Source organism: Piliocolobus tephrosceles, chromosome 4, assembly GCF_002776525.5.
Source record: "Piliocolobus tephrosceles isolate RC106 chromosome 4, ASM277652v3, whole genome shotgun sequence".
Lineage (NCBI taxonomy): Eukaryota > Metazoa > Chordata > Mammalia > Primates > Cercopithecidae > Piliocolobus > Piliocolobus tephrosceles.
Window position 1 is genome coordinate 35,230,317 of NC_045437.1, and position 21,144 is coordinate 35,251,460.

Sequence of the window (21,144 nt, forward strand, 5' to 3'; positions counted from 1 at the left end):
TTTAAAAAGAATGAGAATGCTCTTTATGACAATCTCCACAAATGCCGTTAGGCTAAAAAAAAAGGCACATAATACCTTAAATAGTATATTATCATTGAATAAAAAGAGATGAGGCAAAGAAAAAGAATATTTCACTGTGTTGATTTGTAGGTATAGGTTGCTTCTGGAAGAAAACACAAGAAATTGATAATAGTTACTTCCAGGGACAAAACTGAATGACAAGTGACAAGTAACAGAAAGACTTTTCATCGTATAATATTTTGTATCTTTTACATTTTGAATCATTTTATGTGCTACTGATCCATAAATTAAACTAAATCAGTAAAACATCTAATTGAAATTAAGACAGTTTGAAATTGCCAGAATATGAAATTTTAGACAAGAAGTGATCAGAAGTGAAGCTCAAGAGGTAGCCAGTTCACGAAGGGACTTTTCTGGCATTCTAAAGATCATGAACTTGAGCCCATGACCATGTTTCTCAGTGTAACTGGGGACCATGTGCAAACCAGGGATAAAACACATCCCTGGAATTCAGCCAGAGTCATTAATGTCAGGTGTGTACTTCAGAAAACCAAAGTCTGGGAATTCTCCACAAACTGAGTCAGAGTCTTGGGGGCTAAGGTTCAGGTGTCTGCATTTTAACAAGTACTCTAGGTGACTAAAGGGTACAGGGAGCTTCTGTGGAGTTCTAAGCAGAAGAGGAAAAGGGCCAGATGTTCACTTTAGATAGACACTCTGGTGACTGTGTCTAGAAGATTTGAGAGGAGCAAGATTCAGTTAGAAAGCTCCGGCAGTACTCCAAATCATGCTATTTGATTAACAATCATATTGTATACAACATACTTATTGCATACAATGTAGCAAAAGTATACCACCTGACAAAAGTATACCATGGTACACTTTTGCATACCCTGTGGCAAAAGTATTATCTGCCCAAGTGCTACAACCTAAGCCACAAAATCTTCAGAAAACAAAAGGGAAATCCAAGGTGCTACACTTTCCAAGTCATCTAGTTTAATCCAATAACACGGCAGACTATTAAATGAAATTATTCTATCCCATTATGAATTTTAGAAAACAAAACTAAAAGTAGACACCAATAAAAGGGTTGCCAAGTTGTGAGACCTGGAATGACGGAGAGGAGGGTAGAAACTGCTGACTTCTTATTTGTTCTATATTAAATTTTTTTTCCTTATTCAGTTCCCCATCCTTGGTGACAGGTGAAAAAGAGCTTTAAATAAAACCTTTTCTTGACCAGTGAGGTATGTTTCTGGTGTCAAAATCCTTTCCAAGTTAGTTTTGTTTCATCTAGAGTTGTAATTTGTGTCAAGGACCCTGTTAATAGCAGTTCCACATTTGCCAACAGCTATATCTCTTAATGAAGCAAGTAAATTGTAGTAATAGTTTTACTGGCCTTTGAAAGGTAAAATGTTTGACCAGAGCTAAAATGTTTGACCAGAAATTTGATATCACAAGATAAGTCATTGGTTAATCAATGGGGAAAAAGACAAGATTTTAAAATAAAGCAATGTAACCAATATGAAAGGGTAAATAAAAGTCAGAACTTTGACTAGCTTGAAGGATGTAAACCTATTCTGTGCATGCCTTATCAACTAAAAAATATTTCCTGTAATTGTTTACATTTCTACAAAGTTAGAAAATGATCAGCCTTCAGGGTATAAAATTATACTGGCACTCTATCCTTCATCTTCCATTTGCATTTTAACAAATAGCCTAATACAGACCTGTTTTACATAAAAAAAAAAAAAAAAAAAAAAAACCACCACCACCACAACAAAAGAGAATGCTTTGACAAAAAACCAAGTTACCATGACACTATAGACACAGCAGCCATGGTGAGACTCAAACACTTGGCCACTTTCTTTTATATCCAATTCACATGATTCACATAACTTTGTATTTTTTACCTCAGCAATATAACCAATAATACTTATCATCTTATCACTCCTATTACAGAATCCCATTTTAGGACAACTTCACACAGCCCAGTATTCTTTGGCCTATTAATAATCTCTCATCTGGGCTACAACTAATGCTATTGCACTGAGTACGGGCCTTGATATAAACTATAACACAAATTCAAATCAGTAAGGAACTTATCCAATAAAACTGTAATGACAACAACATCAATAAAAACCATTTCAATGCCTGGCAATTACAAAACTGTGTATTCTACAGTCCCAGGAGTTTTACTTCAAAGCTGGCTTCTCCCAAACAGCATTACCTAGCAATAGACAAATATTTACCTTATTAGAGATTTCTCCACTCAGAATGGGTACACTTAGGTAGTTTGACTTTTTAAGACTTATTGATTTTCCCTACATTTTAAAAGTTTTTTATTAAGTGGCAATCTAGTTCAGAGGTCCAAGAGTTAATCCTGAGATGTCACCCATTTTCTTGAGGCCTTGAAAACGTTACCCACAGTTTCAAAATGCCAGCACTGTAAAGGACCTTGGCGGCTATCTGGTACAACCTCAGCAATTCACATACTGAATTAGGTGGAGCACTTTGAAAACGGACAATACTACACAAGAAGTATAATTTCCACCTATGAGGCCCAGAGAACACACATAGGAAGTGAACCACACAGAACCAGGGGCCTAGAACTGAGCTCTTCACTCTTAATCCCACACTTTAAACACGCCAAGTGAGCTATTTTAAATTGTTGTGGGAAGCTTCGATAAAACTGTATGCACATATGCACATATGCACATATTCATGCATGCATGGCATTTGATAAATTCTACAAGCTAGACTTTGCAAAATTAGTACAACCCAAAGGGCACAACACTTTCCCCAAATAGTAACACTGTGCTTTCTTATGACATTACTAGTCCATGCCTCACCTCTAGTTTCACTCCCTAACACAAACCCAACTACTCTAGCCTCCTGTTCAAACTGTTTTATTCTTTAAATGATGCAAGTGTATTCTATAAACAGTCATTTTCAAACACTCAGGGAACAGAAAACAAATCTACAAATTTAGACTCCAATCAGGTGAACGCAGGGGCCCTCTTCAATAAACCCAACAAAGAAGCAGGATGTTTAATGTTGACAACAGATTCAGCACTTAAGCAAAGATGATTTATAATTTCATTTTGACGCCTCTACAAAAAAATAACTTTGCTAAGATACACGATACCAGAGGTTTCCAACAGGTTGTCTTGTCTTGCACAGAATTGAACTAAATTAGTTACGTGCAATTAATTCCAAAACCTTTTGGTGCACAGTGCCAACAATTAAGAGATTTCCAACACATTTTTCTGGACATATTGCTCATGGTAGCACCGGGCACTCTCCTTTTCCTAAAGTTGGTGGATGGGAGTATGGGATCAGAAATTGTTTTTAAAGTGTTGAGGGGGCGGGGGTTGACAACAGGAAGATTCAAACTCTGGTTTTTCTCTTGGATTTGTATCATTTTCATATATATAAATAAACGTATCAAACATGGTCTATTGTGGAGATACTGTTGCACAAGAATCTCAGGGCTTTTATTTCACACACTACCCAGTATACCAGCCCCTTGTCCTGACACTTCTCCTTAAAAACGTATATATACAAGTCAAATTTTCTCCCTTTCCCTTCTCAGCACCAAAGACCTGTGCTTTAAAAACAAGCTGGTAGTGTCCAACGACCACGTTACAGCAAGGAAAAGGCTCACGCTGAAGGACTTTCCGGAGTGCCCTAGGCCTCGCAGTCCTGCAGTGTAAAAGGGGGTGTGTCCGCGGTAGTTTCGGCCCTTTTCCCCCTGCAGCCCTCAGCGGCGCCCCGGGCCCCCTTTCTGGGGGCGTCCTGGGGAGCTGTTGGCAGGGCGTCCAGCCCTCAGGCCACGGCTCACTTTCTTGGAGTGGGACCCAACCAGCGAACGAGGACGGGGTCGGCGAGGGCACCAACGAATCCCCAAACCCCTCACTCTATGAGACCACTCGGCAGCCCCTCTTCGCCCTCCTCGCGGCGCCCCTGCCACGGAAGTCCCTGCACGAATACTGCCCTTCTCCCTCTCCCCGGCCCTGCCTCTCCCTCGCACGCACGCCCAGAGGCAAAGAGGACCCAGGGAGAAACCAGAGGACCTGGGGGCCGCGAGAGAGGCAGGACGGGCATCTGCGGTGCCCTGGGAAGAGTTGTCCCGAGAGGTCTCGCCCGAGGGGGCGCAGCAGCCACCAGAGCCCCGGCCGAGCACGGGAGCGAAGCAGGGCCAAGCCAGGACCCACCAGCTGCTTCAGGTCCTCCTCCGAGAGCTCCGCGTAACGGTACCGCTGCTGCTCGAACTCGTACCGGGTGGTTTTGGCCACCACCACCACCCGGGAGGGGCGGAAGCCGCCGTCCGGGCGGCTGCCACAGCCCGCCAGCTCGCGCGGCTGCCTCTGCCCCAGATGCCGCCGGCCGCCACCGTCACCGCCCAGCTGGGGCCGCGCGGCGGGGCCTCCCGCACCCGGTCCCCGCAGCGCCGCCGCCCGGCCGCCCGCCACGCGACAACAGCTGCCCAGGAGGAAGCCTCGGTAGCAAGTCATCCTGGGCCAGGCCGCGGCCGCGGGCTCGGGCTCGGGCCCCTGTTCCGGCTCCGGCTCCTTGCCTCCGCTCCCCACCGCCGGGAGTGCGCGCCGCTCGCGCAACCCCGGCCTCTAACTTCGCGCCGGGCGGGCAGAGGTTAAGTGCCGGGACGTGCGTGGCCCGCGCGGCTAGGGGGACGTACCCAGACGTTGACGAAGGCGGGGAAAGCGTGGCGATTGGGAAACCGGAGACCCCACGCGGGGGAAAGGTGGGCGGGGAAGAAATGGAGGCCTGGGGCTAGTGGGTTTTGTTTGTTTGTTTATTCGTTTCACTCACGCCTGCGTCATGGCCGCTTCGCCGCCCGGGGGCGACCTCCCCGCTCCACACGCTTCCCTGAGGTAGCTCTTCTCCCGCCCCCAGGCTAACTCTATCGGCCAATCAGAACCCGCGGCAGCTCCGGATCCCGAGGGGCCGCGCCATTTGCTGTGGCCGGGAAAGAGGTAGAATTCTGTTAGGCCGTTGCGCCGCTCTGAGGAATCCAGCTGGATCCGGTCTGGGGCGGCGGGGGCCTGCGGGTGGGGTTTTGAGCGACTGGCGGGAAGGCAGGTTCCAGGCATGTCCTCGCTCGGGTTCTGTTGTGCAGGCCGACCACGTGCCCGTTGGTTCATTTGACCAGGGCGTGTGATAGCTGGTGTGTCCAGGACCGGGCTGGGGGCTGAGGAGGCGGACCCGGCTCCTGCTGCACCGTGGGCGTGGCCTGGCACGAAATCCTCTCGGCGTGGGACCCAGTGCCCGCCCCGCTGCCCCCGGAAGAGGCCTAAGGAACTTCGAGGATGATGGGTAGGGGAGCCTGGCAGAATGGAGCATTTCTCCACGAGGAGCGACGGTTGAAAGTAGGCAGGACTAGAGCGCGGGGTTAAGAATGTTAGTCATTTGGACTGTGTCCTATAGGTTGAAATTATTTGAAAGCTTTTAACTGGAAAGGAGTGAGTTAAAGCAATGTTTGATGACTGTTGATCTGGCTTGGGAATGTTGGGTAGCTTGGGAGGCAAGAAGTGGAGGACGGGATGCTGTTGGGATAATGACCCGTGGAGTGATCAGGACCAGGGCTGGGGTGTGATGAGAACAGAAGGAAACGTCCCATTGTAAGGGGGAAACCAAATGGCAGTGCACATTCTGCTGTTCAATTCCTGCAGCTCCTTAGATCCCCTTCCCCTGGCACTGTGTTTGCTCCTTTGTAGTCCTGGCGCTAAGTCGCTTCTGGACTTTGGGCAGGTTACTTCATCTTTATGGGCCTCAGATTCCTCATCTGTAAAGAGGAGGTTAGGGTGACCCCAAGGTTCTACCAAGTCCAAATCGATTCAGTGAATCTGTGACTCTCCTCAACGGGCCCACCAGCACCAGCGTTCATTCGTTGGTTCCCGCTGTGTGCCTGCTGTGTGCCAGGTAGTGTATTGGACTGGGAGCATGCACAATGAAGCCCGATAGGTGTTTACTTGGTAAAGTTCTGCCACTGACCCATTCTCACCAAGAACTTTGCCTTACAGCAGCAGCTGCTGATAGTGACGTGTAGTGTAACAACCTTAATAACCTGAACTTCTAGAGGTAGCATCATAATTATCCTCAGACACCTTTGTAGTCTTACTGTTTTAAACTTCATTAGATATTAGGAAGGAAAAAAAAGGGAGAAATCACAGATAACACTTAGGTTTGAGGCCAGGGTGAATAGGGGAATGTTAATTGATCCATTCGACAGAAAAAAAAAAAAATGAGTAGGGAGAAACTGTTTGGGATCAAAGTCTGACTTTTGTTGCTCATATTTGAAATCTCAGACCTCATTTCTTCCCACTTCACAGATTAAAAACCCAGATTTTTGGCTCTCTCACTTCAGCTACAAACATATGCATTGACATCTCAGTTGGAATAGGCCTTTGTCCATAGTTATTTTGCATATCATCTTCCACCTCCTAAAAAATGTGCTTTCTGAAGGCATCCTCTCACAGGTATCTTGAATTTTCCCTCCCAAATGAGTTTACCTCTTCAGTATTTAAATATGCTCATGTCTATGACATCTTTAAAATTTTTTTAAAAAAAACAGCCTCTAAGCCTTGGTTTTTACATATTGCCTGCCTTACTTTTACAGCTGATTCTCCAAAGAGTAGTCTGTTTATCATTGTCACATCCCTGCCTCCTAGTCATTCCTCAACCTGTTGTACACTAGCTTCTCCCCACTACTTTGCTAATTACTGGTGTTTCCAAGGTGACCAAAAGATATTGTTGGAACTCGAAATACTTTTTTCAGTCCTTTAATTGCTTGATCTTTCTGAAGAATTTGAAATGGTTATCATTTCTTCTTGAAATCTTTTACTGTCTCCCAACACACCAGTCCCTAACAGTGTTTCTCCCATTTCTGTGTCCCTTTTTGACTTCTTCCTAAACCCATCTCCAAGATGTCTTCTGTCCTCGTCTCCTTGTCTCTTCTTCTGCCTCTTCTTTCTCCTTCTCTCTCTCTCTCTCTCTGTGTCACACACACACATTCCTGAGTTCATTCAGTGTTGTGTAATGGAAGGATCTTGGTTCAAATCCCAGTTTTATTGTTTATTAGCTTTGTGAAACTTGAACTGGTTGTTTAACCTTCCTGAGCCTACTTCTGCATTTATAAAATATAGTTGCTACCTTGTAAAATTGTGAATATATGACGGATGCCTAGCACTGTGCCCGCTACACAGTATACACTTGGCAAATATTAGCCCCTTTCATGACCTCAGCTATTACTGCCATCTTTAGCCCAGCTCTTTCTCCTGAATTCCAATCCTTATCTAGTTTCCTTTTAGATAATGTCTCTTAAATCTTATACATGTAACACACATTCGTGGAGATTAAATTACATTTGAGTGTCACTGTAGGCCAAGCATCCTGCTAGGTGCTACAGATGAAATGATAAAAAGCGTCCATGCCCTTGAGGAGCCTAAAGTCTGTGCAGTGATGGAGTTATACACAGAATGCTATAGAAATTTGGAGGAGCAGGTCTTAAGTCAGCCTAAGAAGAGTTAGACAAAGCTTTCTGGAAATGTGAAGAGCTAAGCCTTAAATGATGAATACAATATTAGCCATTATCAGCAAGAATGAGAAGGAAATTCCACAGAAGAAACACCATGAACAAATGCATAGAAGCAATGAACTAGCAATTTTGAAGTTTTAGAGAATTTAGAGAAAGGCAGGCAACACTGTGAAGTGAGGCTAGAGAGGTAGACAAGGGTAAAGACAATAGAAAGTGTTAAATCCATGCTTAGGAACTTGTCTTTTATCCTGCCTATATTAGGAGGTAACCAAAAGGAGAAAATGACACACTTAGCTTTGCAAAAATTGTGATCTTTTTTTTTTTTTTTTTTTGAGATAGTGTCTCACTCTGTCGTTCAGACTGGGGTGCAGTGGCGCAATCTCAGCTCACTGCAACCTCCACCTCCCGGGTTCAAGCGATTCTCCTGCCTCAGCCTCCCGAGTAGCTGGGACTACGGGTGTGTGCCACCATGCCAGGCTAATTTTTTGTATTTTTAGTAGAAACAGCGTTTCACTGTCTTAGCCAGAATGGTCTTGATCTCCTGACCTCATGATCCACCCACCTCGGCCTCCCAAAATGCTGGGATTACAGGCGTGAGCCACCGCACCCCAGGCGTGAGCAGGCATTTTTTAGAAGAAACACAAACAGTGAATAAATACTTGAAAAGGTAACCTTATTAGAAATTAGAGAAATACTAATAATGTCATTGTGAAATAATATATCCACTAGATTGGTACAAATTAAGAAATCTTGGTAATACTCTAATTGTTAGAAAACTTATCCATATCAAGTCTTGATTAGCCTAAACATTGGCTAATCATTTCAATAATTCTTCCTTCCAGTGTAAAAAAATAGTTTACAAATTTTTTTTTTTGTTTAGACAGGGTGTTAATCTATCACCTAGACTGGAGTGCAGTTGCACTGCACTGCATGGCTAACACAGCCACAACCTCCCAGGCTCAGGTGATCCTCCTACCTCAGCCTTCTAGGTAGTTGGGACTACAGATGCATGTCACCATGCCCTGCTAATTGTTTTTGAGATGGAGTCTCCCTCTGTCACCCTGGCTGGAGTGCAGTGGCACGATCTCCACTCATTGTAACCTCCACCTCCCAGTTTAAGCAATTTTCTGCCTCAGCCTCCTGAGTAGCTGGGATTACAGGCACGTGCCACCACGCCCAGCTAATTTTTGTATTTTTAGTAGCGACGGGGTTTCACCATCTTGTCCAGGCTGGTCCTAAGAACTCCTGACCTCATGATCCACCCACCTTGGCCTCCCAAAATGCTGGGATTACAGGCATGAGTCACCGCGCCCAGCCACCCTGCTAATTTTTTGAAATTTTTGTAGAAATGGGGTGTTGTGCAGTGTTGCCCGGGCTGGTCCTGAACTCGGGTTCAGGCAATCTACTGACCTCACCCTCCCAAACAAAACTGCTGGCATTCATGGATTTAATGTTATTGAGTTTTAAACTCAAACTCCATCTATGGTGAGGCTGGTGTGCTTTTCTAGTAAATGAGTCTAACCAACCATGTGATAGCCATATCTCAAGCAAGCTTAACTGTTCTCAACATTTTATGGGAAAAATTATATATCACTGTGATATTCACAACTTGAAGATTTACAGAGGTTTTAAAATATATCATTCCCAACCCCTAGAACCCTTCCCACCCCCACTTCATGTACATTATGACTCTATGAAAGTCATATATACCTCTTTTTATGACATTCAAATACTCTAAGACCTGTATAGCAGGGGTCCCTAACCCCCGAGCTATGGACCAGTACCAGTCTCTGGCCTGTTAGGAACCGAGCCACACAGCCAGAGGGGAGAGGCAGGCAAGGGAGTGAAGCTTCATCTGTATTTACAGCTGTTTCCCATAATTTGCATTACTGTCTGAGCTCTGCCTGCTGTCAGATCAGAGGCAGCATTGGATTTTCATAGGATGCAAACCCCACTGTGACTACTCATGCAAGGCACCTAGGTTGCACGCTCCATATGAGACTCTAATACCTGATGATCTGAGATGGAACAGCTTCATCGCAAAACCACCCCACCCTACCCACCCCCTAGCCTGTGGAAAAACTGTCTTCCATAAAACCAGTCCCTGGTGCCAAAAAGGTTGGTTACCACTGCTGTGTAGACTGTATTCTGGCGAAAAAGGGTTCCTTGCTTTGGCAGTAATGGATGGAAAATAATATATTTTTAAGAGAGAACATTTTAATTGTCTATAATTAGGGTAAACAGTTGGGTAAAATCTTATTAAAAGAGAAGAAAGTTAAGGTTGTCTTAACAAAAGATACATAATGACATAAATAGTTAATTAAATTTTAATTAAAAACAGCTGTTTTGGAAATACAAAATGTATACTTCGAAATGATCTACCTAAATAACTTATGAAAATGGATGTTATTGTACAACTGATGTTATTGTACAACTTCTCCTTATAAAAGGGGAAGAAAGGACATAGGAAAGCTGAAAAGAAGAAGGCTAGGTGAAGATACAGGACGGACAAGGAAAAGCCATAATATGTTTCTACTATTCCTCCAAAATTGTACTAAATATTTGTGTAAGAATTCTAAGAATAATGGAGTGTATAGAAAGCGGGTTGAAAGAGTTGTGAGCTAAATATCATGTTTCTGTTCTTCTTTTCCATTTCATAATCTGGGAATTTTCACTTCTCTCTTTGCTTTCCTGATACTCTAACCCTATATTTGGTTTTGTTGCACTGGAATTTCTATATAGATCAGAAATTAAGGTAGTTAATTTTTTCCATTGATATATGCGGAGAAATCTAAAGAAAATCATAGAATGAATTTAACTTAAAATGTTTCAAGCATTGAGAAGATACTGCTTTATCTCTACGTTAGTGTGGTGACAAGGATGAACATGTCAAAAGGATAACAATGACCAGGTGCAGTGGCTCACGCCTGTAATCCCAACACTTTGGGAGGCTGAGGCATCGTGGATCACTTGAGATCAAGAGTTCAAGACCAGCCTGGCCAACATGGTGAAACCCCGTCTCTACTAAAAATACAAAAATTAGCCGGGTATGATATCAGGCGCCTGTAATCCCAGCTACTCGGGAGGCTGAGTGAGGCACGAGAATCCCTTGAACCCAGGAGGTGAAGGTTGAAGTGAGCCGAGGTGGTGCCACTGCACTCCAACCTGGGTGACAGAGCGAGACTCTGTCTAAAAAACAAACAAACAAAATACATAAATAAAGTGATTTGTTCTCTTCTTCACTTTAGCAATTGATAGTGCAATCACAATGTTCCCACATCAGCTAAGATCTTACAGTAAAAGAGAATGAGTGCTTTATTATCTTCTCCAAATATCTCTGTTATGTTTCTAATGAAAATTTTCTGCTGAGTGTGTTCCACATCAGAGTCAGTCTTCTTGATTTTTAAAAAGAGTGTTTCTGTTGTCCATTCTTTTTGTCCTTTCGTACTCTTTTTTCCCTTCTATCTTTTCTTCATCTCTCTCACATTAACTTTATTTTTCCTCTTTATTTTCTCAGTCATTGACTCCTTTATTTAGAAGTAAAGGATATTATGTGCCATATTTCTTCTAGAATCACTGAAAGAATGAATGGGCCTCTCTTAGTAGTTACCTTACATTAAGTTACGCTTTCGTAGTTATAAGGAAGGACAAAATGAACAATTATACTAACTAAATCATAATCTAAAAGAGTTAATTTAACTTTCATATGCTAAACTTTCAGGCAGTAGCTGAGGTTTGACTAAATAAATACTTTTTATTATTTTATAATAGGCATGGTAATACAGTAATATAACTTTTGAAAGTGTGTGTTCGCATATCCAAATGAATATTGTTCTTTGAAGTATCACTTAGTGAAATTATACCCTCGTTCCAAATATGTTGTCATTGTTCAGAACATTTTCAGAAACATTTTGGAATTATGAATTCCTCTCCCCTAATCAGAGAATTGTTTAGGGGTCACAATCAAAAGTCACTTTGAAGCCATGATGTGATAAAACTGAATTGAAAAATGAAGTAGGGCTGTAAGTACTGAGACTAATTTTCTTGTGTGATTCATGTGGTGTCTATGAAACAAATCTCAAAAAAGAGGATCAAAACTCTATTGCAAAATTGTTGAAATTACTGTAGCCTACTATAATAATAGCATTTAAGAAAAAGATTCATTTGGCTATATATGATACATTTGTTTTTCTGTCTATACAGCCACACCTACTAAAGTATTAATGAAAATGTAATTACATAAATAAAACAAAGTAGAACAAGTTAACATATTTGGAATTCTTATACATACTTTTTGATACATAGGTAATGTATTATATTTTATTTATTCGTTTAACAACTATTGGATGCTGACCGTAAGTCAAGCATTGACAAGATGCAACAGATACAAGTCCAAGAGCAGATGCTCTTTTTAAAGGAATTCATACCATGAATATATAAACTTATCATATTTAGGAAATCCAAAAGGTAAAATTAAAATATACATTTCCCAGAAGATAAATAGGATTTAGTGAAATGTTATGATGCAATTATACTGTTTTTCAAAGAAATGACTCTGGAAATGTAGTAAAATATTTGTTTTATGGTCAGTGTATGACTGAAAAAAATAAACATTTTGGTAGGTATTTATCAAATCTAGCAATTTATAATTCTGAGTATTATATCCATCAATGTGATGAAGAGTCCAAATTAGTTATAAAATCCTATTCTAAATAAACTTCTTCAAAAATGATAAATTTTGAACTTCTGAAGTCCATTTATTTTTTTAAATTCTGTCAGTTTCTGCACAATAATCAAAATGTAAAATGTAAAACATAAAAATGTTAATTGTAACAAATTACATTTCTTAAACTTTTCTATAAAAACTCTTCAAGGAATGAATAGAATCTTCTCATTAGTTAGGGTGGTTTAGTATTTTCAGTAGGGTGAACCCTCTTTTTGTAGATGTCATGTTTATAGCAGGTAGTATTCATGAACAGGCAACCGACTGTCTGTGAGTCCACCTAGAAGGATCTGTGATATAAATTTAAAATATTGTACAATATTTAGGGTAGATTTTTAATATTGAATGCAACTAAATATGAATATTAATGAATATACTCAGTGATGAAATAAAAGCTGCAGAATATACATTTTTACAAGTAACATTTCTCTTTTAGATAATTTATAAGCAACAAAGTACAAAAAATTAGACCTTTTATTGCTTCCATAACATTTTAGCATTTGTTTTTAATGCCTCCTGGAGAAGATACTAAGTGAAAACGGGAAAAAATGGCAGGGGAAAGGAGGTTCATATGATTGATATTTGCTTTGCATTATTTTCATTGTTTTTTAATTAAGATAGTTACGTAGCACCCCTTTCCTAAAATTCAGTATAACAGAATATAGACATCATAAGCACGTGTCATTAGTTCGTGAGACAATTTGCTATTTAATCTTTATTTCAAATTGACATTGTTAATGTGTACCAACTAGTTCTCTGATAGACCCCATTTTATTGTTGGCAATGTAAACATTATTATAAAATAAAATAATTTTTATTTTATATGCTTTAAAGACTAATAAACCATTTGTTTAATAGATTTGCTTAAAGTAGCAAGAAAAATCGTATTAACTTAATTCTCTGAATCACTGGGTCAAGCAGGTTATAATACTGATTTGCATGTTTTGTGTATTTTTCCTTTTGATTATAGCTTTAATATTAAGCAAAGGAAGATATTTCATCCAGTTATGCCCATTCTTTGATAGATTCTTAAGTTATGTATGATTAAAGCAACTTTAATATTTCAAAATGATTAAGAATTGAAAAAAATGCTTGTTACCACACTATCATTGTATTGTATTACTCAGTCCTCTGTAAAACAAGAATTCAGGACTAAGTGAAATTGTTAGTGAAAACACTTGGATGACTTTATTGGAATAATTACATCTGTATAACAAAGTTGAGCTTACTATGTTTGACATTGTTTTTCTCCAAAGTATGAATATTAGTTTTAAATCCACATATCAAGAGAAGCACTAAAACCTAACAATCTGTTTATCACTGGTTCCACTTCAACCTTACTTTATTTGTGAATCCTGATACAATAAAAGAAATAGTAATTTTTCCCCTAGACAAAATAGGTCCTTGAAAATAGTATTTGTACAATCTAGTTATTCTTATAAGCAGTCAAATTCTAAAAAGAGAATAAACAGAATTTTCAGGGTATCAAGCCCAGTATACCAGGTGGACTCACTATATGTATTTCTATTTCTTCCTATTATAGCCAATAATAAAATGAGAATAAGTGAAGAGAAATAAAAATGAAGGGTTAATTTCAGGGTAGCAATGTAGTAGTTTTTTATGCAGTTTATAAGCAAATGACATAGGCATCACCATGAGGCTGACTTGATAAAATGAAGACCACTTATAGAAGACAGTGATTTTCAAACCCACTCCTCAGATCCAAACAACTAAGGCTCTAACTACCACCGACTTTAAACAGAGCAGTTCCACTTGTTAAAAAGTCTACCTAATATATGAAGATCATGCTTAAGAATTCGTTTTTAAACCTCTGACCTAACAAAACAAAAGCTATTTACCTGATCCATTTTTAGTGACTTGAATGAAATCATCCTCATTCTCATCACAGCTTTCGCAGTTCGATTGTTGGACTGTTTCTGACAGGCTTTCAGCTTGATTGACATATTTCTGCTTACTGAAGCTTTGAAGTGCAACAAGACGATGATGTATTGCTGCATACAAATATGCTGTATCTTTGGCACTGGCCTGCGTGAGTAACATTACATTGTTAAGAAAATCATTAATGTTAGCTACATTTTACAGATTTTTAATCTTTACACTAATAAGGAAGGAATTACATGGCATAAATCTACAAATTGGTACATAGCTGCTAACAACCCTGAAAATTAAGCAGTAAAAAGACAATCTTGAACTAAATTGCGTCCTAAAATGTATACTTTTATAAGCAATCCCAGTGTATACATTTTAAATTGAGAAAGTGAAATTTTGTTGTATAAAATCTCTATTTGAATTTAAATTAGTTAAGACCATCCCTCCTTCACTATTTTCACTGTAGAAAATTGTAGGCTTGCAGAGAAAAAAGACTTCCATTTCCTGTCCATCACTTTGCTTGGACATTCCTCCAAACTACATAGCTTTGTGGATATGCTGAGCTCATTAGAGCAGTCTATGGTATTGTACCATAAATACATCAGAAGTTCTTGCTTTTCAATATTTTTCTACACTATTTTAATGGTTGTTATTCGTATGAAAATATAAAAATGGTAACAATAAAGTTGGTATAACCTTTACTGTTAAAATATTCTTTTTTTCAATTCCTTCAGTAAAACTGTGGGTTCATTATTAATTTCATTTATATTAGCAAAATATAGGCAGCACAGGTATTAAATATAGCTTGTTTCCCTCTTTATGAATGAGGAAATTATGGCTCAGAAGGGTAAAATGACTTTTTTGAGTTGCTAGTCAGCAAATTGGCTGAAAGTTGAATCCCAGGTTTTATCATTCACATTAGTGGGATTAATGAAATAAATTATGGTCCATAATAGAATACAATTCTTTCACCTACTAAAACAATTTTTGAAGAATAAACTAATGTCATGAAGACACTAACTAACGTCGATAAGTAAAATGTGTATTTCACAATCATATTAGCTTTTTAATCTCAGCAGCTTTTCTAAAGTGTACTATTGTTACCATCATTTTGCAGATGAATAAAATCAATTTAAAGAAGGCTAAGTAGCTTTCCCAAAGATTATACAGTATGTACACTATGCTACATATATGTATGTATGTATGTATATACTTATACCCAGTTCCATGTATATACTAAAATATAAGACCAAAATGTTAATAGTGACCATCTCTGAGGATGGAATCTAGTCATGGTTAACAGGCTCAGTCTCTGGCGTGCTACTTCACCCACCTAAAACCAAGAGGGAATCTGGCCCAGAAGACTGGCAAGAGTATTAATACCTTAAATGGTAAATGCAGTTTGTACATCATCTTACCTGAACATTTTAATACTCAATATCACTTACACCTAACAATACACTTACTGGTAACTAATAAATTTGGTTTTTCATCACGGGCACCTGCCAACTTTTTTTTCCATATTACTACATGGAAACCAATTTATTTGTATTGTCACCTTCTGCCTGAACTTGGGTAATCAGTCTTCTCCAGTTGGTCCATGGGGAAATCTAGTTTTTTGGGGGGGAGGTTGTGGTTTTGTTTTGTTTTTTTAAAGCTTTATTCTTGCCAGCTCTCTTGTGTCTGGATCTTGTATTTGAGGTCAAGTATTCCTCTGCCAGGAACAGCCAAAGCTGTGCTCCCATCCTGTTACCTTGGAGATTTACTCATGTCCAGAATTGGAATTTGCTGTTGGACTGGTTGTTTTAACTTGCTAGCTCTGTATTTTTCCATTTCCCACTGGTTCTTTTCCAGTGACCTAAAGCCTTTTTTCAGTCTCAGCTTGCAGGATAAGCATTAGGCTTCAAAGTCTACTAACCTCTTCCTGGGAACCATTCCTGACAATAGTCACTTTGGTAACACAGTAAGATTGTTCACAAAATTTCAGTAGTAAAGTAAAGGGTAGAGATTTGATGGCATGTATCACACAAATGTCTTGGAATGAGTACCAATGGATTACATAGACTTTGGTGTTAATTTCTGAATTTCACATAAAATTTATGTCTTATACTACAAACAGACATAATGAATGGCTGTTTTTGCCAATGGTACATATTATTATAACAAATGAAAAATTAGTAATTGCAGACATCTATTAATGTAGTAGGATAATCCTCTATCACTGAAATTTCTCACTTACCTGAATTAAAAATACTTTGATGCTATAGTCTTCTAAATCAGTAGCTGTTATTCGTACATTTTTGTGGTTTGCTCTTTGAATCTTCATTTGGGCCCAGAGTTTGCTATTGAGGATCAGCCTTAAACTGCCTTGATTGCGCATAACTAAAATGGGAAGTTGACTACATCAGGCCACAGAACAGTTGACACAGAGGAATTTACCATTTTCAAAAGCAAAATAAATCTTGTAGTTGTTTTTCAGACTGTTGATTCAATACTAACTTGTGATTTGACTAGATTATAACTTGGGTTTCAAATTGTACTTTCTTATGTTGGGAGAACTTTTTTATCTTAAGTGCTGAAATTATACTTTTCTACTGTAATATTTAAAAGTGGTTAAAATTTTAGAACTCCTTTTAAGAACTGATAGTCTGAAGAATATTCGTCTGCGAATTGTTTACAATGAAGAAAACCAAAACAAAAACCTTAAGTGTCCAAAAAAATGGAATTAGTTAAATAAATTATGGTGTAGTCATTCAAGAGAATATTATGAACCCATTAAGAATACTGCAAAAAGATATTTATTGATGTGGAAAAATCATGGTGTAATATGTAAAAGAAAAAATTAGGCTACAAAGCAAAATAAACACCATGAATCAGAACTTTTACAATCTATGTATACGTTTATATATACAGAAAACAAGGGTCAGAAAAATATATTCTGTTAACAGATGTTATCTTAGGAAGATAGGCTTTTAAGTGATGTTTTAAAATTTTTTTTCAATCCATGCTTTCCAGTTTTTACAATGAATGGATATTACCTGCATAATAAAAAGAAAGCTGCTTTTGGGGTTTGTTTTTTGTTTTTTATTTTTGTTTGGGGATTTTTTTTTCCTTTGGCAGGCAGTGGAATCAAACCAGAGTAGTAAATAACTTGCAACTGTCTTGGTACTATTACTTGGTTGGGTAATTTAGAAATCTGTGTGCCTGTTACAGAACTGAAGACACTGTTTCTATCCTTTTAATCTGAATTATATCTCTTACCCATTTCTTGAGCTTGATATCCAAAACTCAACAAATAACCTTATTCTTGGATCCAGTGTCTACCTGTGGTCTCCTCCAAAGTCTTGACCTCTTAAAATTGACCAATAAATCCATTCATCCTGCCCAGATCTCTCCCTGTGCTATCTTTCAGTTTGGACCTCTGAACAATGCCCATTGTGTCATTTTGAATGATAGCTCTCTTGTATTTTTAGGTTTGACTGGCTCCAACTTCTGAACATCACTGTGCCTGCAGGATTCAATAACTGCACACCTTGGAAACTAATCTCTTTCCTTAGAGACTAATCCTTCATCCTGACCCCCATCCCATGTCTGGGATGCCCAGGACAAATAATGGGGCAAGTATTTTCTTTTAGAAAAACTTTTCACTTTACAAAATAATTTGCATCATATTATTTCAAATAATAATAACATTACTATTTAGGTGTGTGCTGGGCTCTGATATAGGTGCTTTACATGCTTTATCTCATTGAATTCTCTCAGTAAGTCATGAACTACAGTTATTCCCATTTTAAACTGATATAAGTACAGTAGAGAAAGAGATTAAAAAACTTGTCAAGGTCACTAGTTAGTCACTGCTGGAGCCAGAACTGGAGCCCATGCAGTCTAACAGGAGAGCCTACTTAAAATGGGAAGCTCCTATAGAAATATTTTCAACAGTGATTTTTTGGTGTATTTTATAGCATATCTCCAGAAAATGATATATGCCTATATTATTATAGGTACATATGAGAAATCCTGAGAAATCATTGCTTGCTTTACAAAAGGATTCCTTACTTAGTCTTGACTGTAATGTTCCACAGTCACTGCTTGCTGTGTCATTCAGTCTCAACGTTCCTCTGCCCCTTTCAATCCAGGATTGTGTTGTTTTGTTGAGTATGAAAAGCTTGCAGTTGATCTAAATAACAATTTTTTAAATGTCAAATATATAGAAAATTTTTTCAAAGTAAGTTACTTCCTATGTTATGCCACATTTATATGTGTCTGATCTTTTACCAAAATAATCTTCGTTAATGATTTATAAACCAGCTTTTAAAATATATTTAGTGTTTAGAAATATATAACTTTTGGATAGTTCAAACATCAAAAAGTAAAAAGACATACAAAGTGAAAAGGGCCCCCAGCTTTTATTTCCCATCTACCAATTTCCACCCCTGCAACAAGTAGCCACCAGTGTAAATATTTTGTTTATCCTTGCGAGATATTTGTACATATATACGTGCCAATACATATAAATGTTCCCCCTCTTTTTCTGTCAGTGGTAGAATGTCATACCTACTTTCTGATTTTTTAACACTATATATACGTCAACTTTTATATTAATTATTTGAGATATATAATGTTATTTGAAAGTAAAGGAATCATTGAACCATTTGCATGCTTCGAAATTTTCAAGAACAGCACGATAATATGGAGAAGTACGATGTAATGCCACAGGTTACCCCACTACAATCATTACTACTGTGTACAAGAATCACCTAAACAGCCTGTTAAAAATACAGCATGTCAGAGCCTCACTCCTAACAATTACTTCAATAAGACTGGAATTAATCTAATCCAAGGGTTATGCTTTGAGACACAGTTAAAATAAAAGTGTCTGTAGATCATACAGGAAGTGGAGAGGAATGGAGAGAGTTTAGAGAAAAGCAGATAGAGAAAGGCAAAGGGAAATTTCTGCCTTGTTGGAAAAAGGTAAAGTTGTAGTAATTACATTTCATGTGCTTGTACTGATGGTGATACTACTCAGCATTAAAATCCTGTGATACTGTAGTGTATATCTGTGAAATTCTTGAATTATATGTAATTCTAAACATTTTTAAAGGAAGCTAAATTGTATATGAAATTCTAAACTTTTTTAGGAGGAAAGCAAAATTCTTATTGGACTGAAATCAAGTTATCAACGTTGTTAAACCTGTGTAAGTAGAATTATTCAATCACAATAATAGCACTAATTATAAAAGCAAATATTAAAGCAGGATACTTGGCTATCGTATTTCTAAGGGACTAATGTGAATAGTTGTAAAACTAACAGCCCGTTTTCCTGCAAAGTACACATACAAACATAAGAAGAAAATAAGTTACTGGTTTAATTTTTGAGAGCGTCCAACATTTTTATTTAAGTAACTTAGTCTCCATGAAAACTGTACTTCTGTCTGTATTTTTAAAGATGTATCTTCTCATGTTAACTTTATTCCAAGTATGTAAATGCTACCAAAAAGAAAAAACATGATATACAGACCTTTAACACATTATGTTCTGATTCCTCCCCTGTTACAACATCAATTTTCTCCAGCAAGCATTTTTGTGATGGTTGGGAAGAGAATGCAGCAGCTGATTCAGTTGGGGAAGTATTTTTAATAGAGTCTGTTCCTAAGAGAAAATGCGGGAAAAACACTGAAAAGTCCCCATTTTCTCTACCGTGAAAGTTCTTTGTTGCCCCTATGACCACATATATCTACTTGGCTTTTTTTAATAGTAAGTGATATTCCAAAAATTCAAACTGCTTGAGTTCGTGTAAAATCTCCTTACCAATTCCCGCATAACATTAACTCAAAAAATTATTAAAGCTTGTATATCAGATAATCATATTTATATGTTTTAATCTTTACCAAAATATTTGAAACACTGGATTACTGGTTTTTAAAATCTTATATTAAATATTAATTTTACTTATATTAAATATTAATGTTAATAAATAACACGAAAAACAGAAGACAAACTAGGTGAATCTAATGTTTTACAAATGAAAGAATTCTTACTTGAACTTAAAAAGTTGACAGGAAATTTCGGAGTGGATTTGAATGGTTTTTCCTTGGCGTATGAATCGTTTTCAAGTTGAGGCTGGGTGAGTTTTTGAGTACCCTGAGTGGGGAAAAAGATGCATTATTAATTTTATTTAATAAAAGTTTTAATTTTATCCCTATATGTTTGCAGTAAGACACTTTCATTTTTCTGTTTCAACACAGCAAACAAGCCCAGCTGGTATGTTTTTATTTTGGACTTTCTGTGTGCTGAACAGAGAATTCGTCTCCATTGTTAGAAAGCCTGAGTTCTAATCCTCAGAAAACATAATCTAGTTACCACCAGCCTACTTCAGGTGGGATTTAGTCCCGTAGGCAGTGGGAAAGGTCTAAAGGTACAAAAGAAGGTAACAGATGTTCCATACTCTGACTAGACTAAACTGATGCCCAGGAGGTACAAAAGAAAGAAAGAAAATGTGCCTTTGAACACAGGAGTTAAAAAGTATAATTCAATTTAATATTACTTTTAATTAATTTACCTTTAGAAATTTAAAGTGACAGCTCTGTATATAGTAACAGAAACGTATACCAAAGTATTTCAATGTCCCCAGAAATTTACTCTTGCTATCCACTTTATGGAAGAAAACAAAAAAGTTATCCAGAGACCCCCACAAGATGTCTCAGAGAACATCTTTGTAGAAAGAATCCTAACTTTTCCTCCCAATTTTTGCCAACAGTCGCTTTTAAGGCTACTTGGGGCTCTGTATGTCTGTTGTAATCAAGGCCTGCACAAATAAGACTAATTGACATGACATTTGCGATAATGTGTAGCCCTCTGCAAAACATAGAGAATTGGAACAATGATACTTAAGAATTTATGCTTATATTTTTTCCCTTATGAACTGAAAATTATTTCACATTACTTAACTAGACATCAA

General features: G+C 38.2%; 2 protein-coding genes and 1 long non-coding RNA gene across 10 annotated transcripts in view; 1 reads left to right on the plus strand and 2 right to left on the minus strand.

Moving 5' to 3' along the window:
- Positions 1–5,024, minus strand: part of NADK2 (NAD kinase 2, mitochondrial) — a 49,247-nt gene extending 44,223 nt beyond the window's left edge. The window contains exon 1 of one of the 4 annotated variants that reach the window (XM_026455967.2): positions 4,849–5,024. Coding sequence is in view for 1 of the 4 variants with exons in the window: in XM_023216519.3 (XP_023072287.1) it covers positions 4,233–4,532 (300 nt within the window). In the remaining 3 variants the exon portion in view is untranslated. Of the gene's footprint in view, positions 1–4,091; positions 4,120–4,232; positions 4,695–4,714 lie in introns of those variants that run through there. The other 3 variants (XM_026455966.1, XM_023216519.3, XM_026455968.1) reach the window with 3 other exon arrangements.
- A 6,855-nt stretch (positions 5,025–11,879) lies between these two features.
- RANBP3L (RAN binding protein 3 like) overlaps positions 11,880–21,144 on the minus strand; it is a 50,426-nt gene continuing 41,161 nt past the window's right edge. For all 5 annotated transcript variants that reach the window (XM_023216511.2, XM_023216507.2, XM_023216512.2 and 2 more), the window contains 6 exons: positions 20,225–20,327; positions 19,705–19,835; positions 18,243–18,363; positions 16,426–16,568; positions 14,156–14,342; positions 11,880–12,586 (listed from right to left, as the gene is read on the minus strand). In XM_023216511.2, the coding sequence (XP_023072279.2) occupies positions 12,543–12,586; positions 14,156–14,342; positions 16,426–16,568; positions 18,243–18,363; positions 19,705–19,835; positions 20,225–20,327 (729 nt within the window). In that variant the 3' untranslated portion in view covers positions 11,880–12,542. The remainder of the gene's footprint in view (positions 12,587–14,155; positions 14,343–16,425; positions 16,569–18,242; positions 18,364–19,704; positions 19,836–20,224; positions 20,328–21,144) is intronic.
- Positions 19,324–21,144, plus strand: part of LOC111545521 — a 102,208-nt gene continuing 100,387 nt past the window's right edge. The window contains exon 1 of the long non-coding RNA XR_002732488.2: positions 19,324–19,381. This is a non-coding gene — a long non-coding RNA (uncharacterized LOC111545521). The remainder of the gene's footprint in view (positions 19,382–21,144) is intronic.